Below are 18,357 nucleotides of genomic sequence, written 5' to 3'. Positions count from 1 at the left end.
TTCCATCAGTCAAAGAAGAAATTAAAACATTCTACGAGAAATATAATTCCAGACTTCAAAATCAGCCGAATAAACTTGTCAACAAGCTACTCAAGATATCCATTACAAATACCAGATTAAAGAAACATAAAATATTAAGTACATAAATAAATAAATAAATTGTAATTTTATAAGCTGTGACGGTAAACGTCAAGTTAGCGCTAACCATTTAACTTTATTGCTGTCTGTGAGGGCAGCACCTCCCGGGGGGACAAAATACGTAACGAAGGAATTCGGCACGCGAGCAGACGGAACGCACGCGGTAGAATTCGAACCAGTGAAGCATAGACCATCATAGTGTCCGCCCGCTATCGCTATTATCACCGCCAAATTACGCATCCTCGACGAATACAACGCGACAGAGCAGCAGCAGCCAGTGATCCGGGATCGCAGCCTCCAAGGAGTCATCCTGCCAACAGCTTGGGACCAAGCAGTGTGTGTGTGTGAGGTTTCGCCATCGAGGGCGAAACCACTCCGTGTGCGCGTCCGCGACCCGCGAACAAAACAATAATAGACTGTTTCGTGCAGTGCGACTACTCCTTGTTGTTCTCCGACCGTCTGCAAAAATAAGGTAAGCTGGCCAGCTTAATCTCGCGATCGTGACTGCATGAAAAATAACTCGTTTTTAATATTCGATGCGTGCATGTAACGGCTCTGACAACGAAGAGCAGCGAGCGTACCGGCAAAGCGTGTTGCCGATGAGCGAGCGCGAATGTAAACAAACGCGCGGGCCGACCTTCTGTAGATTTTGAGGTATAATAAAAAGAATTCAATTCGTATTATTAACAAGTGTTTTTCGATTCGCTCGTACCTCATAGCTTCCACTCAATTTAGTATAGGTTATCAATGAATATCGGTTGACTGACGCATACTTTCTCGTGCTCTCCCGAATACGTATTGAGCCTTGACAATTTCGCGTGTCTTTTTAAGGTAATCGCGCAAATATAACAATTAAACGGTTTTACCCCGTTACAAAGCATCTTGTAAAACAAAGATAGAATACTCAATGAAGTATTCTATTAAACGTCATGTATATTTTTTTTGCTAAACTGTAATCAAATTTACTTATTGCCTCAATATGCGAGACAGATTGTAAATAAACATGCATATAATAAAAAAAAATTACAATAGAAACTTTCAGTAAACTCAAAACCCAATTCAATTACAGCACAAAAGAAATTAGGCAGCGGCAAAAATAAGAATTTTGCAGCTGCTTTGGGTGTAGCAACAAACAATATTTTAAAAAATGTAAAAAATGCAACAAAAAATGTAAAAAAATTATTTATTTTGTCTTTATCTAAATTGGCATAAGAAATATGTGAAAACATTGATAACATTTAGAAAAAACTCAATATAGATGAATTTATTGATAATGTAGCTATTGATTTGAAACTCGTGAAAGTATTGTTAGGTATTGGATCACATTCAAGCTGCTATCCTTCTACATGGTGTCATATCCATAAAAATGAACTTAAGAATGTCGGTAAGAATAGGACTTTCGGAAAAAATTTAGATTACTAGAATGCTTGGGGTGAAAAAGGATCTAATAAAAAGATGCTTACAAATGTAAGAACTGTATAAATCCTATGATCACTCCAGGCCATAGAGATACTAAAATTTTAAATATATCACATTATCACCTTTTAAGTTACATTTATTATTGGGTGTTGTAAATACTATTGTTACACACATGGAAAATGCTTTTGAGTAATGTATTGCAAATTGGAAAAAAGAATGTAATGTCAAAAAATAAGTAACTCGAGCAAGGAATGGTTTCCATGGCAATGCTTGCAATAGATTATTATTAAATAAAGTAGATTATCTGCACGATGATCGGATAATATAGAAACATTTTATTTTGAATGTATTTGGAAACGTTACACAGATTTTGTATTAAAAGAGTAGTTTCATGCAACTCTTTTCCATTATCCCCCCCAAAAAAACTAATCTCTTACAAAAATAAAATACGGTAAGTGATCAAATAAAAAACGAAAGTTTAGGATATGAATTTCTTAATTCTTACATCGTCAATTATCAATACTTTCAAAATTTTATACAAACTTTATTTGCAGAGGAACTCAGTCTCAAATTTCAAATATTGAGATGAGTTTGTCAAAAAATGTTTTATTTATACTTATTGTATAATATTTTTATTAACATATTAAAAAAGTTTCATTGATGGCTTTTCAAAATGAAATTATAGAAAAATTCAAATTTTTTCAAATGTTTCATAAACTAACAAATATATTTTATTAGGTTTTAATCTCATCCGTTGTAAGAAAACATTTTATTTATAATCTAAATACATTTGAAAAGAGAAAAATACAATATTCAATATTATAAAGGCAGTATACTCAAGCAAAGCTTATCATGTTTTCATTATTAATAAGTGTCAACGTGTTTCTTTATTTGATAAACTATGATTGTGAAAGCATTAAAAAAATAGGTATATATTATACACTTATAATATTGATGCAGGTAATTTAATTACGAATATTGGCGTCGATGATTCTTATATATATATAACAGAAAATAGAAATGAATACTAATTTCAATTTCTAATGTATGCCTACTTGATTACTGTTGTTATATTATAAGATATATATGAATTTCCATACAACTGTTTGAAAATATCCAATTTAATTCAGTAAATTATATCATAAAATATTCTTCACTATTAAAAAACGCGCAAACTTTAGTGAAATTTTTGAAGCTTGTTACAATTTCATTTAAAATGAAGCCGATTCATTCATCAATAAAATATAATTTTTACAAACTCAAATATAGGAGTAAACGAAAAGTACACAATAATAGTACATTACGATACAAGTGCGGGAAAGTAGATTCTGGTCTCGTGTGGCGTTTACACCCGAGCGAAGCGAGGGTGGAAGGGGACACGAGACGAGAAACTCTTTCCCGAACATGTGCCGTACCGTATCTTTTGATACGACGTGTGGAAAGTGCGATTTTCAACGCACGTTTTCTGCCGAGCGTGCGGGAAAGACGCACTTTGCGCACGGAGTGTCGAAAAAATACAATAATAAAGTCTTCTGTTAGAATGATGAAGAAAAAGAATATAAATTTGGTTGTATCACGCCACGTTGGTATCACTCTGGGTTTTCGTGAATTGCTCTTCCATGTTGTTTTGGTATGCCTCAATTTTATCGCTACTTGCCTGGCTGTTTATTATTCTAGCATCTTTATTTTCAATCGGCAACGTCGAGCAAGAAGAGTTCTTGTTTTCCTCTACTGCAGATTGAGATTCAAACTTTGTACGATCCGATTCCAGGTCTGAATTAATCTGAAATTTAATAATACATTAATAAAATACCCTGGTACTATTTTGATTATATTAAAATTAGCCTAGTTCTTATATATATATAGTAAATTGTATATAATGTAAATTATTAGACGGCTAGACACGTCATGCCACCTTTTTCATTTTTTTTGCTTACTCACGGGTTGTTCATAAACTAAAATTTTTACAAAGCAACTTAATACTCCAATACACGATGGAATACATTATGTGATTATATAAGTTGAAACGTTTCACAACTGTCAACTTTGAATATTATATAAATAAATAATCAACTGGCGTTTGAGATTAGTAAGAAAATTAAGTCATAGTTTTAAACACATGAATATAGAAAAAATTGCCAAATAATATTACTTCCCAAGATATTAATATATGAAATCTTATTCATAATTTATATTATAAATAGCAAAGTTTAGTTGACCTTTTACCGTTAAGAAGAAATGAATAAATCTACTTAAAGTTAATTATTTGCTTAAATATTTTAGAACTAAAATTTTAATTAATTTATCATTTTTATTTATCATTACTTGATATTCTGTTCAATGTTAACATATAAATTTACAACATTAATCGGTTACAGTTTGTAATTAGGAAGTTAGTTTATTTAATTTATATTTCATATATTTGAATGTTATAATTGATCACATTGAAACTGTTATTTCATCGATTTTTCCAACTGCAATTATCTAGGATGATCATTCTGCATTATTGTTTATCATTATTACTATATCGATAAAAACTTTAAATTGTTAAAATCAGATAATTGGTTAGTAACAATAACAAATGTAACGTACTTTTATTTCCATTCAAAAAATATATTTAATATACAAATATTTACACCTTAAAACTTTTATTGCTCTTATTTTTTAAAAAAACGTTAAGTTAGTTATGTCATCATACCTTAATTCTCAATATCATAAAACTACTTCTAATTATTATTTTGAGTAAACGTTTATTATAAAAACATATATTATCTTATATTACATTAATTAAAAAAGTATGTCTTCATATTGATTTGGACTATTGTTTGATAATTAGAGTATCACTATTTTCAAGTAATAGTAAATTGATTGGTTTTAGTTATCAAAAGTATTTCAATCAATGGTGAAGGGGTAAATTGTACATTGAATGTTTCCTATGCAAGTTAGTGCAAGAATTATAATTGTATTATAAACAATTTATCTATAGCTTCTGGAATTGAATCTAAATAAAAACCGAAGTGCTCTGCCAGATATTACAAATAAATTTCACTTTCTTTACGAAAATGCATATAGTCTACCTGAAAATAACCTAGAAGCGGTACAAAATTCAGATGTAATTAATGACGTAGAAGTAGAGTCAAATCACTATGCAATCAATCCTGATTATATTAGTGCATAAGTATTAAATAACTACTTTTAATATTTCAACTAATAAATTGAATTTGTAAATTCTTAGGGTCTGTTAGATTATATGAAAAAAATAGAAGGAAAAGAAACTTTCAAATAATATGCAAATTCTCAGATTACTAATGTGCCATTGTATAAGAACATCAGATAAGTAGACTGTGCAGATTGGTCATTGTTCGAGAAAAAGCTATTATTTTGAGAAACGTTAATGAAAGTGAACAAGTAGGAAAATTTGTGTGAGTTAAAAAAGACATAATATTTTTAATCAAAAAATTATATTTTATTATATATTTTAGCATACCAAGCAACGCTTTGAAATATTAGCTAATGAAATAGCACATATTTTTAAATATGAATATCTTACTACTTATTTAACTAGTTTTAACCAAACTGTGACTAAGTATAAAAAAATTAATATTTTAGCTTGTCGCAAGCTGTGGAACCATATTATTATATCAAAAAAAAGTTGAGCGATGACAAATAATTATTTGTGAAAGAACATGGATGACCCTACAATATATTGACTGAAGAAGAATTAGAAACTGCAATTACTGGTAAGTAAATCTAATCCTTCTTCACATTTTCATTATAATTTCTTAATCTGATATTATTTTATTATATTTCTCTTAGGTGATGAACACATTGAATGGAATCCTAATAACCTTCAACCTTAGGATAATCTGATAACTAGTTTAGTGCGTTCTTTTCGCGTGTGAATTAGCTCAGATTTCTCAAAATTAGTTAGATTAGATGAATCAATTAGACTTGTGAATCTGACGCCCAAAAAAATTTTTTAATCATATTTTTGAGTTTTCATGAGGTAAAACGTTTTCTCCCTTTTTCCGGATTATGTCTCCGCTTGAAATTTTATTTCCGGATTTTCCGTTTTTAAGAAAATTGCGAAAAAAAATCGGGCGTTCGTACAGCGCGCAAAATGCATTAAACATTTTTCTCCTGTTTAAAAAGAAATAATATCGGTAACGGATGATAGCTCCTTATTCCCGGATTACGAAACAATTTTCCTTTTGTCGATTTTCTATCCAAAATTGAGGAAAATGTAAAAATTAGTACAGGTCAAACGTTTGCTAATCACCAGATATCCCTATATGAGTTCTACAATGCGTAATTTTAATAATCAGTGATTCAAATTCTACTCAATTAACCATTCACATTTTATGTACATATACATAAATAATTTTTTCTAAGGTTTTCTATAAGTTTGGCAACATGTCAATTTTATAATTAATATTTTAACTATATAAAATAACATAATTCTGAACAAAGTAATAAAAAAATTGAATTGACTAGTTAAAATTGAAAAAAACAATCATTGATCAAAAACTTATAGCTTAGTTTTATATTTGTTGAATTATTTAATAACGAACTTAATTATACTTCCATTCTTCTTAACAATATAAAGTAATAATCCATTGTAGCATATTATAAAAATACTTCAATATACAGGTCAGGTTAAAATAAACTATATTTGTTTTGTCAAAAATATATAATTTATTTTTCCTTGCTTATGTTACGTATACAATATTTATTGATAAACATTGTGAAAAATATGTCGTATTATAAAATATATTAAAAACTATAAAACAGTAAGGTTGGATTATTTATATTTTTTTATGCAAATACCTAATCGTAATCATTATCCACAAAATTAGCAAAATTGTTGCTACGTTGAAACAAATATATTTTTGACAAAACAAATATAGTTTTTTTTAACCTGACCTGTATATTGAAGTATTTTTATAATATGCTACAATGGATTATTACTTTATATTGTTAAGAAGAATGGAAGTAAAATTAAGTTCGTTATTAAATAATTCAACAAATATAAAACTAAGTTATAAATTTTTGATCAATGATTGTTTATTTCAATTTTAACTAGTCAATTCAATTTTTTTATTACTTTGTTCAGATTTATGTTATTTTATATAGTTAAAATATTAATTATAAAATTGACATGTTGACAAACTTATAGAAAACCTTAGACAAAATTATTTATGTATATGTACATAAAATGTGAATGGTTAATTGAGTAGAATTTGAATTACTTATTATTATAATTACGCAATGTAGAACTCATATAGGGATATCTGGTGATTAGCAAACGTTTGACCTGTACTAATTTTTACATTTTCCTCAATTTTGGATAGAAAATCGACAAAAGGAAAATTGTTTCGTAATCCGGGAATAAGGAGCTATCATCCGCTATCGATATTATTTCTTTTTAAACAGGAGAAAAATGTTTAATACATTTTGCGCGCTGTACGAACGCCCGATTTTTTTTCGCAATTTTCTTAAAAACGGAAAATCCGGAAATAAAATTTCAAGCGGAGACATAATCTGGAAAAAGGGAGAAAACGTTTTACCTCATGAAAACTCAAAAATATGATTAAAAAATTTTTTTAGGCGTCAGATTCACAAGTCTGAATCAATTCCCATGCCTGCAAACTTAAGAAGGAAAAAAAACTGATACAAAACTAATTCATTAATAATTCGTTTTACAAATTTTTAAGTATCAATTATTAATTAAAAGTGTTTCAATCTGACATTTATTTTGGATAATTATATTGTGATAAAGTTTTATTGACAAATAGAAAAAAGTCAAAGAATCATTTATTAAAATACTAAATCAAGATGCCAAAGTAATAATTGTCCAGAATATTGCTTGGTCTTTTAACATCTAGTGATTTAACTACAGGTTAGTAAAATAAATTCAAATGAACCAGTACATTTTTAATCAAATTTGCTAATTAAATACTGCATATTCTACAATATTCACAGATAACATTTGATAATTAGTTATATTAATAAGTTTGAATTGTTTTTTTAAGATTATCTTTATGTTTACTTATATATTATTACATACAAAATATGTATATAATTTTTCACTAGGAAATTATGTTATTCGTTTACATGATTTAATCAATTCTATTTTTTATATTTCCTAAAAAAATAGATACATTATTATTCTACGTGCTATGCCATTTCATCAATCCTAAAAGAAGTGGTAAAAGTAAGCGTATCGGAAGAGATGACATTCAATTGGTAGAAGGTACGCTGACAAAATTATCTACACGAGAGCGTCGAGAATCATTTATACTACATGTTAAAGTAATGTATCATCTATTACTTAAAAAAATTTATTATAATTAAATAATTTTTGTGATAATTCTTTCATTATAGGCTCCGAATTTCATAGAAGACTCAGAAATTTAAAGATGTTCAATGGTCTGAAGCGGAAGGGTGGGGGAATAGCGAAGGGCCCTTTGGCTATTGAAGAAGTATGCGTGTGTATAGGTGTGAACGAGGAGTCTCGTGTAAAAGGTTGGTCACATAAAGAGGTAGCCAGGCTCACACTCGGAAGGTTGGTAAGGTAGAAAGCGTTTCGTCCCGATGCTACCGACTGGATTCATCAGTGAGGCTCGACGACCGGTAACATCTGCCTCATACGCTCGAAGTGCTTGTGTCGCTATGCGGAGTTATATATGCAGTGAGTGTATTTCTTGCCGCTCGTGGCTGGCCGTTACCATCTAGATGCGGATGGTTGAACCATGAAACTGCCACAGCCTTATGCTTTCACACAGGAGTAAGCTATTACTGTTAACTTAAAGAAGTAAAATATGTCACCTTTAAAAACTGTACCAATAAATTTTCAATCAGAATTATATTAATCAAACTACGTCAAAATCATTCTTTGATCAAAACTAAATGTATTAGAGTCTCCTTATATTCATTATTTATAGATTTTTGTTCGTCATTATGCTAATAGACTTGGCAACAGCGCTAGTATCTTTAGATTGGTAGTTGTCGTCTTGTCACATAGCTATGAGAAATCTTCACATTTATTCACTGGATTGTTTTCAATATTTTATAAATTTAATATTTGAATTACACTTTTTAATTATATGGTCACCAATTCCGATTGTAACTTGATAATAAAAACTGCAGCTGTGAAAAATTGTTAAAGTGCGTCTGTCTTTAATCCATTATAATAATTGATAACTAATTCTCAAAGTAAAACGACACATTTGCATCAGAATGTATACAGCCCATGATTAAAATATAAAAAAAGTCACTGATGATTAACTGAATGGACCATAGTTATGTTTGAGTTTCTGCTACTGCATTACTTACGCATGTGAATATGCATATCAACATAGATTACAGCGTTGCCAAGTCTCTTATGTAGTCGGCTCCATTTCAAAAAATTTCTTCATTTAACAATTAAATACTTTGTAAATCGCTCGGTAAAATATACAAAAATATATATAGAAAATTTCTTTGAATTATAAGCTGACGTAAGATGCATTTTTGATTTTTTTCTGTTAACTATTTTCATCGTAATTAATTTGATTATTTAGTCGCCCATAAAAACGCATGTTATTAGCATTTTTCCGATTTAATTTTTCCTTGGAATCCATGGTAATAAATATTGAAAAAATTCACGGTGCCTATATTTAATCTATAGAATGACATATTTATATTTCAAAGATTTCTTTTAAATTTAACTGTTGTTCCGTTGCGACGTTACATGTGTGTGTATGCGTGTGAGTATGCGTATGGTTATGCGAGCGAGACTTCCGGTTTCTCGCTTGCCGGCGGAGAGGGGGACAGCGAGCAGTCAGACGTTGTTGAGAAATACACGAGTGAGCAGCAAGTGATAAGAGACTTGTCAACGGTAAGAAAAAGCGAACCGCTTTACAACTAAAAGAAAAAAAGATCGCGTCCTACAATAACGCCTGCGGGCTGTGTAGGCGTATTAGGTGGCTGAAAAGCCAACAAGGTGATACCAAATCTGTGTGTGAGAGTGTGAGTGCGGGAATTTCCATAGCGTCGAAGTTTCTATTGTTCGCGCGCGGTTCGCGTACACGTGGTTAATCGTTTCTTGTTCTTTGTATTCTCGTTCTTAATCTCATTGTTCGTTCCGTCAATAAAATGGGTTTTTTATGCCTTCGAGGCTTTTCCCATAAATGAAAGTGTCGAGTTATTTCCAAATCATTCCTAATTCCATTCCTTAATTCCCCAAACATTCAAACCTCTTCTTAATTAGCGTAATCAATCAAACAAAAACAAAAATTCAACAAAGGTGGGCGCAATTACCACCTAGGGCAATTGCGAGAAATTCAACGCTTCATTTTAACTGTAATCATTGAATATCCTTAAGAGGCTGAAAAATTAAGAAAGTTTAAATAAAGTAGAAAACTTTATTTATTATAACATTATTTATTGCGACATTAAAATACTCAAGGTTATTCTATTTTTCATCGGATATCAAAGTACAACCTTAAGAGGCTGAAAAATTAAGAAAAATATTCGAGACCAATTTTCAACGATTCATAGATACGCTTTAGATATTGCAAATGAATTCTTGTAATGTATTATGAGAAATTATTTACCATTTAGTGGAAAAATTTTGATTTAGAGTGGTGATTTTACAACTCTTACCGATTAAAATCAAAGGAACAAAAAATGACGTTTTAAATCCACCCATAAAAAAAATTTATCGTGGAAACATTTTACAATACTTAAGTTAACTACTAAATATGAGAGTTTCACCAAATGAAATTTAATTTACAAATTTTTGTTAGATATTGTTTTGTCAGATTATAATGATATTCCTTAATATTGAATATTACTATTTTCAACAAACTTTGTTGATTATATTTTTGGTAAATTTATTTGTGACAAGAAATTTGATGAAACGGATAGTTGTGCGATATTATTAATTAGAAATGAAAATATAGACGATATCAATGAACAAATTTCCATTTTATTAGTTACTAATAAATTTTTATATACTGTAATTGATAGCGTGATACATAATAATAATGAAAGAATTAGATGACATTATGACCGAATATTTAAATTCTCGCAATCCATCATGCTTACCATCTCACAAATTGAATTTAAAAATAAATTGTAGAAGTAAGTGGGGTAAAGTGGGAAACTTTTCAAAAACTTTAAAAAATTCTAAAGAGCACAAAAATACGTCTGCATGCGTTGGTATACTATAAAGATTTGCTTACGATCACTACAAATACATGCCAGTAGCGCATGACAAATATACTTTGATAATTTGTCTGGAAAGTGACATTTCCAACATTACCCCGTTTCCCACTTTACCCCTCTGATCTATATTGTAATATTAATGTAACTTATGATTATAAATTATGAATTGATCAGATCAATTATTCAAATACAAAATTTTAACATGCGAAAAAGTTGGTCAAATAGTTTTCTTGAATCGAATATCTTCGTTTCACGATAATGAATATCCATTTATCTTCAAGAGAAAGCAAATTCTAATTAAATTAGTTCATACTATGACTATTCACAAATTTCAAGGACAAACTTTCTGAAAAGTGGTCATTGACTTATGTCTTTATTTACAGACTATTATATAATGCATTTTTTAAGTTAAATCATGAGATTCTATTAAAATATTTTTTGGAGCCCATACGTATGAACAAAAAGTAAAAAACTACATTCATAAAGAACTTTTTCGGAATAATTAACCTATTAAGGACCATAGACGTCATTTTTGGAAATGGATTTGATCACACATTTCATATGTAAAACGAAACAATAAATTGATCCAGGGTACCGTTCCTTATGTCATTGGGGATGCTGAATACGAATCCGGGCTCAAAATTAAAAAATTCTGTTTGCAAAATTAAATATGAAGGATGTTTTTTACAAAAAATAATGACAATTTTTTATTAATTTTTTTAACTTGAAACGTGTCAATATTGAAATTATTCTTGAAATTATTGAACTTTAACTGGAAATTTTTATATAAGAGTTTTTTTTTCCAAAATGTCGTATAACATGCAAAAACCTGAAAAAAAATTTGCTTTCGTTGCCATTGTTTTTTTAAAAAATATAAGGTATAGAAAAAAATTTTATAGAAGAAAAATATCTTAAAATTTATCAAGAACCACTCAAATTTTTTAAAATTTTTTGGAGAAAATTTTTGATTAATCAAAAGAAATCAAAACTGCTAGAAAGAATTCGCAGAATGTTTGATAATGTTTAGCTCGAAAACTATAGGCTTTAGAAAAAATTTATAAGGAAATAAAGTCTTAGAATTAGCCAAAAAATACTTTAGAATTTTTTCAGATTTTTTTATAACATTTCCGGAAATATCAATTTTTTAAGAAAAACAGTGGTAACAAAAGCGAATTTTTTTTCAGGTTTTTGCATTTAATCCGTCATTTTGGAAAGAAAACTTATATAAAAATTTCCTGTATGTAAATTTCCTGTTGTAGTTCAACAATTTTTTATATCGATGGTTGAAGAAAGATTTCGATATTGACGCGTTTCATGCTAGAAAAAAATTGATAGAAAAATATTTGAATTTTTACTATTTTTTTTGTAAAAACACCCGTCATATTTAATTTTGCAAATAAAATTTTGAGCCTGGATTCGTATTCAGCATACTCAATAACAAAAGGAATGGTACCTTGGATCAATATATTGTTTCGTCTTACATATGGATTTTGTGTTCAAAAGTATGTCCAAAAAATGACGTCTATGGTCGTTAATAGATTAATAACACTTTCTTATTTATTATTTTACTTATAACTTTGGTATTAATATTCTACTTTAGAATGATTAATATTTTACTTTTGATGCAAACTTATAGAAGATATAACAAATTATAAAATAAAAAATAATATCATATGTATATCCTATGTCTACTGTGTGCACGAAGCACGCATGTATCTTCGAGTAGGGGTGACCGGGGCAGGTTGGCCGACGGGGCATTAATAATTCACAATTAATAAATCGCGTTACGATTGATATTAGCGATGTAGTCGTAGAAATTCCTTAGGTTAAAAACCTAAGGAATTTCTGTGTATATTATTAGTCGTAAGGAATCGCTCAGTGTGGAAACAAGTAAGTTTGAAAATTATTGTCAACTGTATCATAAAATTTTTAATTTAGAAAAAATCAAATAACTTAATAAATTTATGATTTTAAGAAATACGTTAATGTAGCTTTGTAGTGGATGTTTGTTCTACATATTTCATATGATTTAGATTTTGTTTTATCAGTTTAGAGAATTATCTATTAAACATATATTATATTATATAAAGATAAATGTCTTTACGGACCATTGAAAAAATATAATAAAACCTACGATGACGGGATTACAATTAATCTAGGTTAAATTTTAACTATTTATAAAGTACCTAAACTTGTTAAGACAGTTCTGCCATTAGCATCAACACAAAATAACATTAAAGCAGGTATTAAATCTACAAGCATATGCCCATTTAATGGTCAGTTATTTAAAGATTATTTATTAGGATTCAGTACGGAGCGTCCTATGGCTTCAAGTTCTAATATCGATTTAGAAACTATAAGACCAATGCCTAAAGTTCAAGCAAGAGATTGCAAGAGGAAGCCAAGAGCAAAAAGAAAATCAGATGTTTTAACAGACTTTCGGAGACAAGAAATGCATTAGCAGAAGAGCAAAGTATAAAAAGAAAATGCAAGACCAAAAAAAGCTAGAAAACCAAAAGGAAAGGAAGAATCCAGAGAAGGTTAATACAAAAAATTTAAATTTATCAAATAAAAAAAAGAGAAAAGTTTATAACAAAGACGATCATCAAGAAAACAAAAATAACGAAGGCTGATTTTCAGTACTAGTCGTAATTGAATTGACTTTGAGTATTTTACAAAATAAATTATTATAAATTAAATATTTCTAATTACATTGGTAAGCAATATAAGAAACATCCAATAAAGTAATTAGTTTCTCCATCGACATGAATAGAAAGTTTAGAAAGTTTCTGGATTGATAAAGGACTTCATTTCAGTTAAGAACTGAACTGAATTAATTATTTTTAATAGTTAACAAAAAAAAATGTACTTCAATTAATTTGCAACTCCTCTTTAGTTTTCTAAAGTTTGAGTTAATAAATTAATTTACAATTTACAAAGTATTGCACTTAATGACTTAGCTATATAATTTAATATTTTTTGTTAAATTCATTTTTATACCATTCCAACTTAGTAAAATAATAACGGAATAATCTTTTTTAATAATATTTCCTAGTAGAATCATCTTTTTGGCTCGATTGTGTGCCAAAAAACAACCACTTTTTAGTTTTCACATGTTTCAAAGTCATTTTGAAGTACAGAAGTACCACAATAAATTAAAACCTAAAGATATTTTTTTTGTTTATTTTTTTAATTGGAATCGAATGAATACATCACATTCTTCTGAAATTTGATCTTTACCTTCAAAAAAGTAAAAAATCGATCAAATATTAAATAAGATGCCAGTTTTTTTTGTAAAAAAAGAGATTTTTAGGGATTTTTACCTTGAGAAAAAATAATTAAAAAATGTATTGGTTGGAACATTTTCTCACGAACAAAGTAACAGAAAAATCTATTAAAGGTTGCTTGGAGCTGGCTTATTAGCAATTTAATAAAAAAGAAACTCAAAAAAAGTTTGATAATTAATCATATTATTGGTCGCAAACATATTACATCTTGCGAAATTATAAAGCAAAGAAATGAGAGAATGACACCTAAACACTATAAATAAAAACTATCTCCACTCAATTTATTTTTGACAACGTTTCACTGGTTTGTCTTTCAGCCTCATCAGGTCCTCTATTTAAAAAATATATAGATCAATCCGTTGTACAAACATGATGACAATTTTACAATAAAAATAGTATCAAATCGACTAACACAAACATACCAACACAACTGAAGAATTTTTCAAGATTACGTTATCGATTGTTATGAGTCAACAAAAAATTTATTGTTAATTTTGTTAAAGAAAATAAACAATATACTCAATTTACTTCTTATAATATAATACATAGCAATCAGAAAACACAATACAAAATATAAACGAAAAGTTACTCGTCATAAGTCAAACTAAGGAACAATGAGAAAAACACGAGTACAAAACAAAATTAAGGTAGCTCAACAGCGCTGGGGCTCTCAACTACGGCTCCGGGCGGGGAAAAACTACGCGTGTGTTAGATTTGCTCGTAATAAAAGAATTATTGATAGAATGAAACAAATAAATATTGGAGGTATTTCTTATAATATCTAGTTTCTCATAGTATTTGCCAAAATTTGATAAGTCTTTTTACTTAATGAGAAAAAATTATAACCTTAAAAGTTACAAAATCCGTAACTTCAAACGAAAAAAGTCTGTTACGAATTTTAAAAAATTAAAAATTTATTAAGACTACGTTATTTGTTAATATTTTAAGAATATGTATATCCATTTTCAGTTCTTAATATTCATTAGAAAAAAATACAGAAGCGAATTAGTGAAACGACGGAACGTTTTTCGGCACTTTTTAGCAACATTTCTGTTGATAATTTTCGTAAACAATTGGTGACCCCTGTTTTTCAACACGATAATCTCTTAAAAATTTCATAAACTATATTGTGTCACAGTTTTGCGAAATGGTAATAAGATGTTCTATGTTATTTTTCAGCTAAACAATGAGAAAATATTTTCAATGTATTTTTCCATAATAAACTTGTTTTTTCTTGAATTTTCCTATTTTTCAGCTCATAAAATTATTACGATTTTGCGAAACTGTGACAAGATGATGTTTATTAAATCCTGAAATGATTGCCATGTTGCAAAATGGAGGTCACCGACTGTTTGAAAAATTATTAACAAAAATGTTGCTAAAAAGTGCCGAAAAACGTTGCGTCGTTTCATTAAATCGCTTTTGTATTTTTTCCTATGAATATTAAGAGTTGAAAATGGATATACATATTCTTGAAATGTTAACAAATAATGTAGTATTAATAAATTTTTAATTTTTGAAAATTCGTAACAGACTTTTACCATTTGAAGTTACGGATTTTGTAACTTTTGAGGTTATAATTTTCACTTAATAAACAGAAATATTTATCACATTTTAGCAAACACTGTGAGAAACTAGACACTATGAGGAGTACCTCCGAATGTTTTTTGCCTCAATCTATCAATAATACTTTTGTTAAGAGCGAGTCGAACACGCGCGTAGTTTTTTCTCCACGCGGAGCCGTAGTTGAGAGCCCCAGCGTTATCGAGCTACCTTAATCCTATTAAGGAGGTTCGGGACAGTCACCAGGGGGGTTGGGGTAAGGGGAAAGTGCCTATGCTTTAACATAGGAAGAAATCAGTGGCGCAAACTGTAGATAACTGAATTCAATGTTCTGTATTATTGTACTTAGAAGAGTATGAACTGGTAAAAATGATGAGAATTGAACATTCATCACAAGTATCTACTTCTAATATGCGTTAGTCGTCAATTTTTATGTTTTTATTTGAATTATGAAAGTATGAATTGGAGGTAACGATCTGGCAACATAGCATACTTCGAAATTTATTTTTCTTAAGTTGTCATCAACGAATCTGCTGGAAGGATGCAACAACGGAAAGCAAACTGTCAAAATCTAAAAAAATACTTCAGAATATTTTGAATTTTTTAAAAACTCAAGTTTGATTACAATTTATACGTCGAATTCACAGTATTTATTTAAATTATTTGCATGCCAAAGATTAATGTACATTATTTATTGGTTATTTGAAACGACAATAAAGCGTTTTCAATAAAATATTTATTCCACTAATGTATTTTCAATTCAATTTAATTAATAAAAAAAATCATAATGTTGAATAAGTTTCGTCTAAATCATTTGAAAATTAATTCAATTTCAATTCATAATAAATATAATCGTATCTGCTCTGCAATACCGGCTACGGTAAATATATCGATATAGTGTTTGCTGTGTTGCCGTACTTCATTAGTTAGCACCGTGAGCTTGGATTAAACTAGAAAATTTTTATACTAAAATTACTATTATTTAATCGGAATCACGGTAAGCCATGAGTTTAAACACATAAAAACAATCATCGATTAATTCTCTTTCAAACCGTCTTTGCAAATTAAAAATCTGTGCTTTTTTCATCAAGTTATTCCCATAAGATGAAGTCAATTTACTCATTTACACGAGAAGTCTATTTAAAACAATGCTAATTATACGCATTAATTTCTCCAAAACTACGTGGTCAAAAATTTTGAAAAAAATCAGACATCAATGTTACGTCATACTCTACCATAGTTTTCAATTTCATGAAAATCTGTGCATTTTCATGACACTCCTGAACCTCCTTAACCCGTTAACGTCCACAGGACACATTTTTTAAGTTTGAGTTTGAATTGTTACCTCGCAATGAATTCGAACTCAAATAACTTAAAACTAACCGTACCCTATGTTTTCGAGGGTACTCTTTCGAATGGTGATGATCAGAAGTCGTAAAAAAGATTTCTAACCTCTAAAAAATCAAAATTAAAAAAAAAAACGTGATTTTGAAAAAAAAAATTTTTTTTTAAACTGATTTTCTGGAGCCTATACATTTTTGTATCGGTCTAAAACCGGTTAGAAAGGTGTCCTCGATATCTGAACTAAATCTTAGGATGATGACATTTATTTGAATAATTTTTCATCTAAGCAAAATGGTGGCCGAAATAAAAAAATTTTGTTCTAAACTTGATAAATTTTTTTCTCAGAAAGTATAGGTGTTAGCAAAAAATTTATAAGAATAAAAATATCTTAAAATCGGCTAAGAAATACTCTTAAATTTTTTCAAAACGTTTTGAAACAATTTTCGATTTTTGGAAAATTCAAAAAAATGAAATTTCAAAAAAGTTGAAAAAACATTTTGAAAAAATTCAAGAGCATTCCCTGATTAATTCTAAGATATTTTTGTTCTAATAAATTTTTAGTTAAACTGCATAGTTTTGAAGAAAAAATTACGTGAATTTGTAAAAAAGCACTTCTTATTTGTATAGTTGGATACAATTTAATCTTCATGCATTTCAAATCAGTTTTTTAAATTATTATTTTGATAATTAACTGTCAACGTATTGTCAGCTTCACATAATATTATACTACTTTCAGAAAATATATAAAAGAATCTTTGTATAAAATGTAAAAATATGTTATCTTTACACTAAGTAGTTTGATGATTACTAAAGCTCTAACAATTTTTTTTATTTCTTCATTGAGTTCGGAAACAATTTTTAGTTGTTTAGATAACTTAAATAATAATTTTTTATTGCATTATTACATATTCTTATAAGAAAATAGTAGAATTATTTTATTGTGAAGTCGGAAAAATGCCACCCTAAAAACGATCAAAAAATTCTGATCAACAATATGATATTGAAACCGAAGAAAATGACGAGAATTTTGATGTCATTATGATTCCCAGTTTAGACGATTCTCAAGATTCTGAGTCTGATTCAAATTCAGAAAATGAAAATGATCACATTGATGTATGCTCATTCCTTGAAAATCTTATACCTACTACTTTATACAATCAAGTTCTTGATAGCTACTCGGAAAATCAAAAGAAGTTAGAACCAAACCATGTTTATGAGTGGTTGGATGGCGAAAAAGTTTATGGGGAAAAGTTAACAAGTGAAGTTTTTCTTTCAGAATCTGATTGTAAAAAGATCTTCGATTATTCTCTGACTGATTTGTTTGAATTATTTTTTTCTGATGAATTAAAGGCATTTATAGTAGAAGCAACAGTATGCAATGGTGGTGATCTTACTC

At 28.7% G+C, this 18,357-nt stretch overlaps 1 protein-coding gene across 5 annotated transcripts in view; it reads right to left on the bottom strand.

The window, feature by feature from the left end:
* Positions 1-1,915: 1,915 nt before the first annotated feature.
* LOC131673846 (serine/threonine-protein kinase BRSK2) overlaps positions 1,916-18,357 on the bottom strand; it is a 175,079-nt gene continuing 158,637 nt past the window's right edge. For 3 of the 5 annotated variants that reach the window (XM_058953316.1, XM_058953822.1, XM_058953892.1), the window contains one exon: positions 1,917-3,340. In XM_058953316.1, the coding sequence (XP_058809299.1) occupies positions 3,131-3,340 (210 nt within the window). In that variant the 3' untranslated portion in view covers positions 1,917-3,130. Of the gene's footprint in view, positions 3,341-18,357 lie in introns of all 5 variants that reach the window. The other 2 variants (XM_058953953.1, XM_058952575.1) reach the window with 2 other exon arrangements.

The sequence above is a fragment of the Phymastichus coffea genome, unplaced genomic scaffold (assembly GCF_024137745.1).
Source record: "Phymastichus coffea isolate CEN01 unplaced genomic scaffold, Cenicafe_Pcof_1.1 PCOF00001, whole genome shotgun sequence".
Taxonomy (NCBI): domain Eukaryota; kingdom Metazoa; phylum Arthropoda; class Insecta; order Hymenoptera; family Eulophidae; genus Phymastichus; species Phymastichus coffea.
This window is presented reverse-complemented; position numbering and strand designations above follow the sequence as displayed.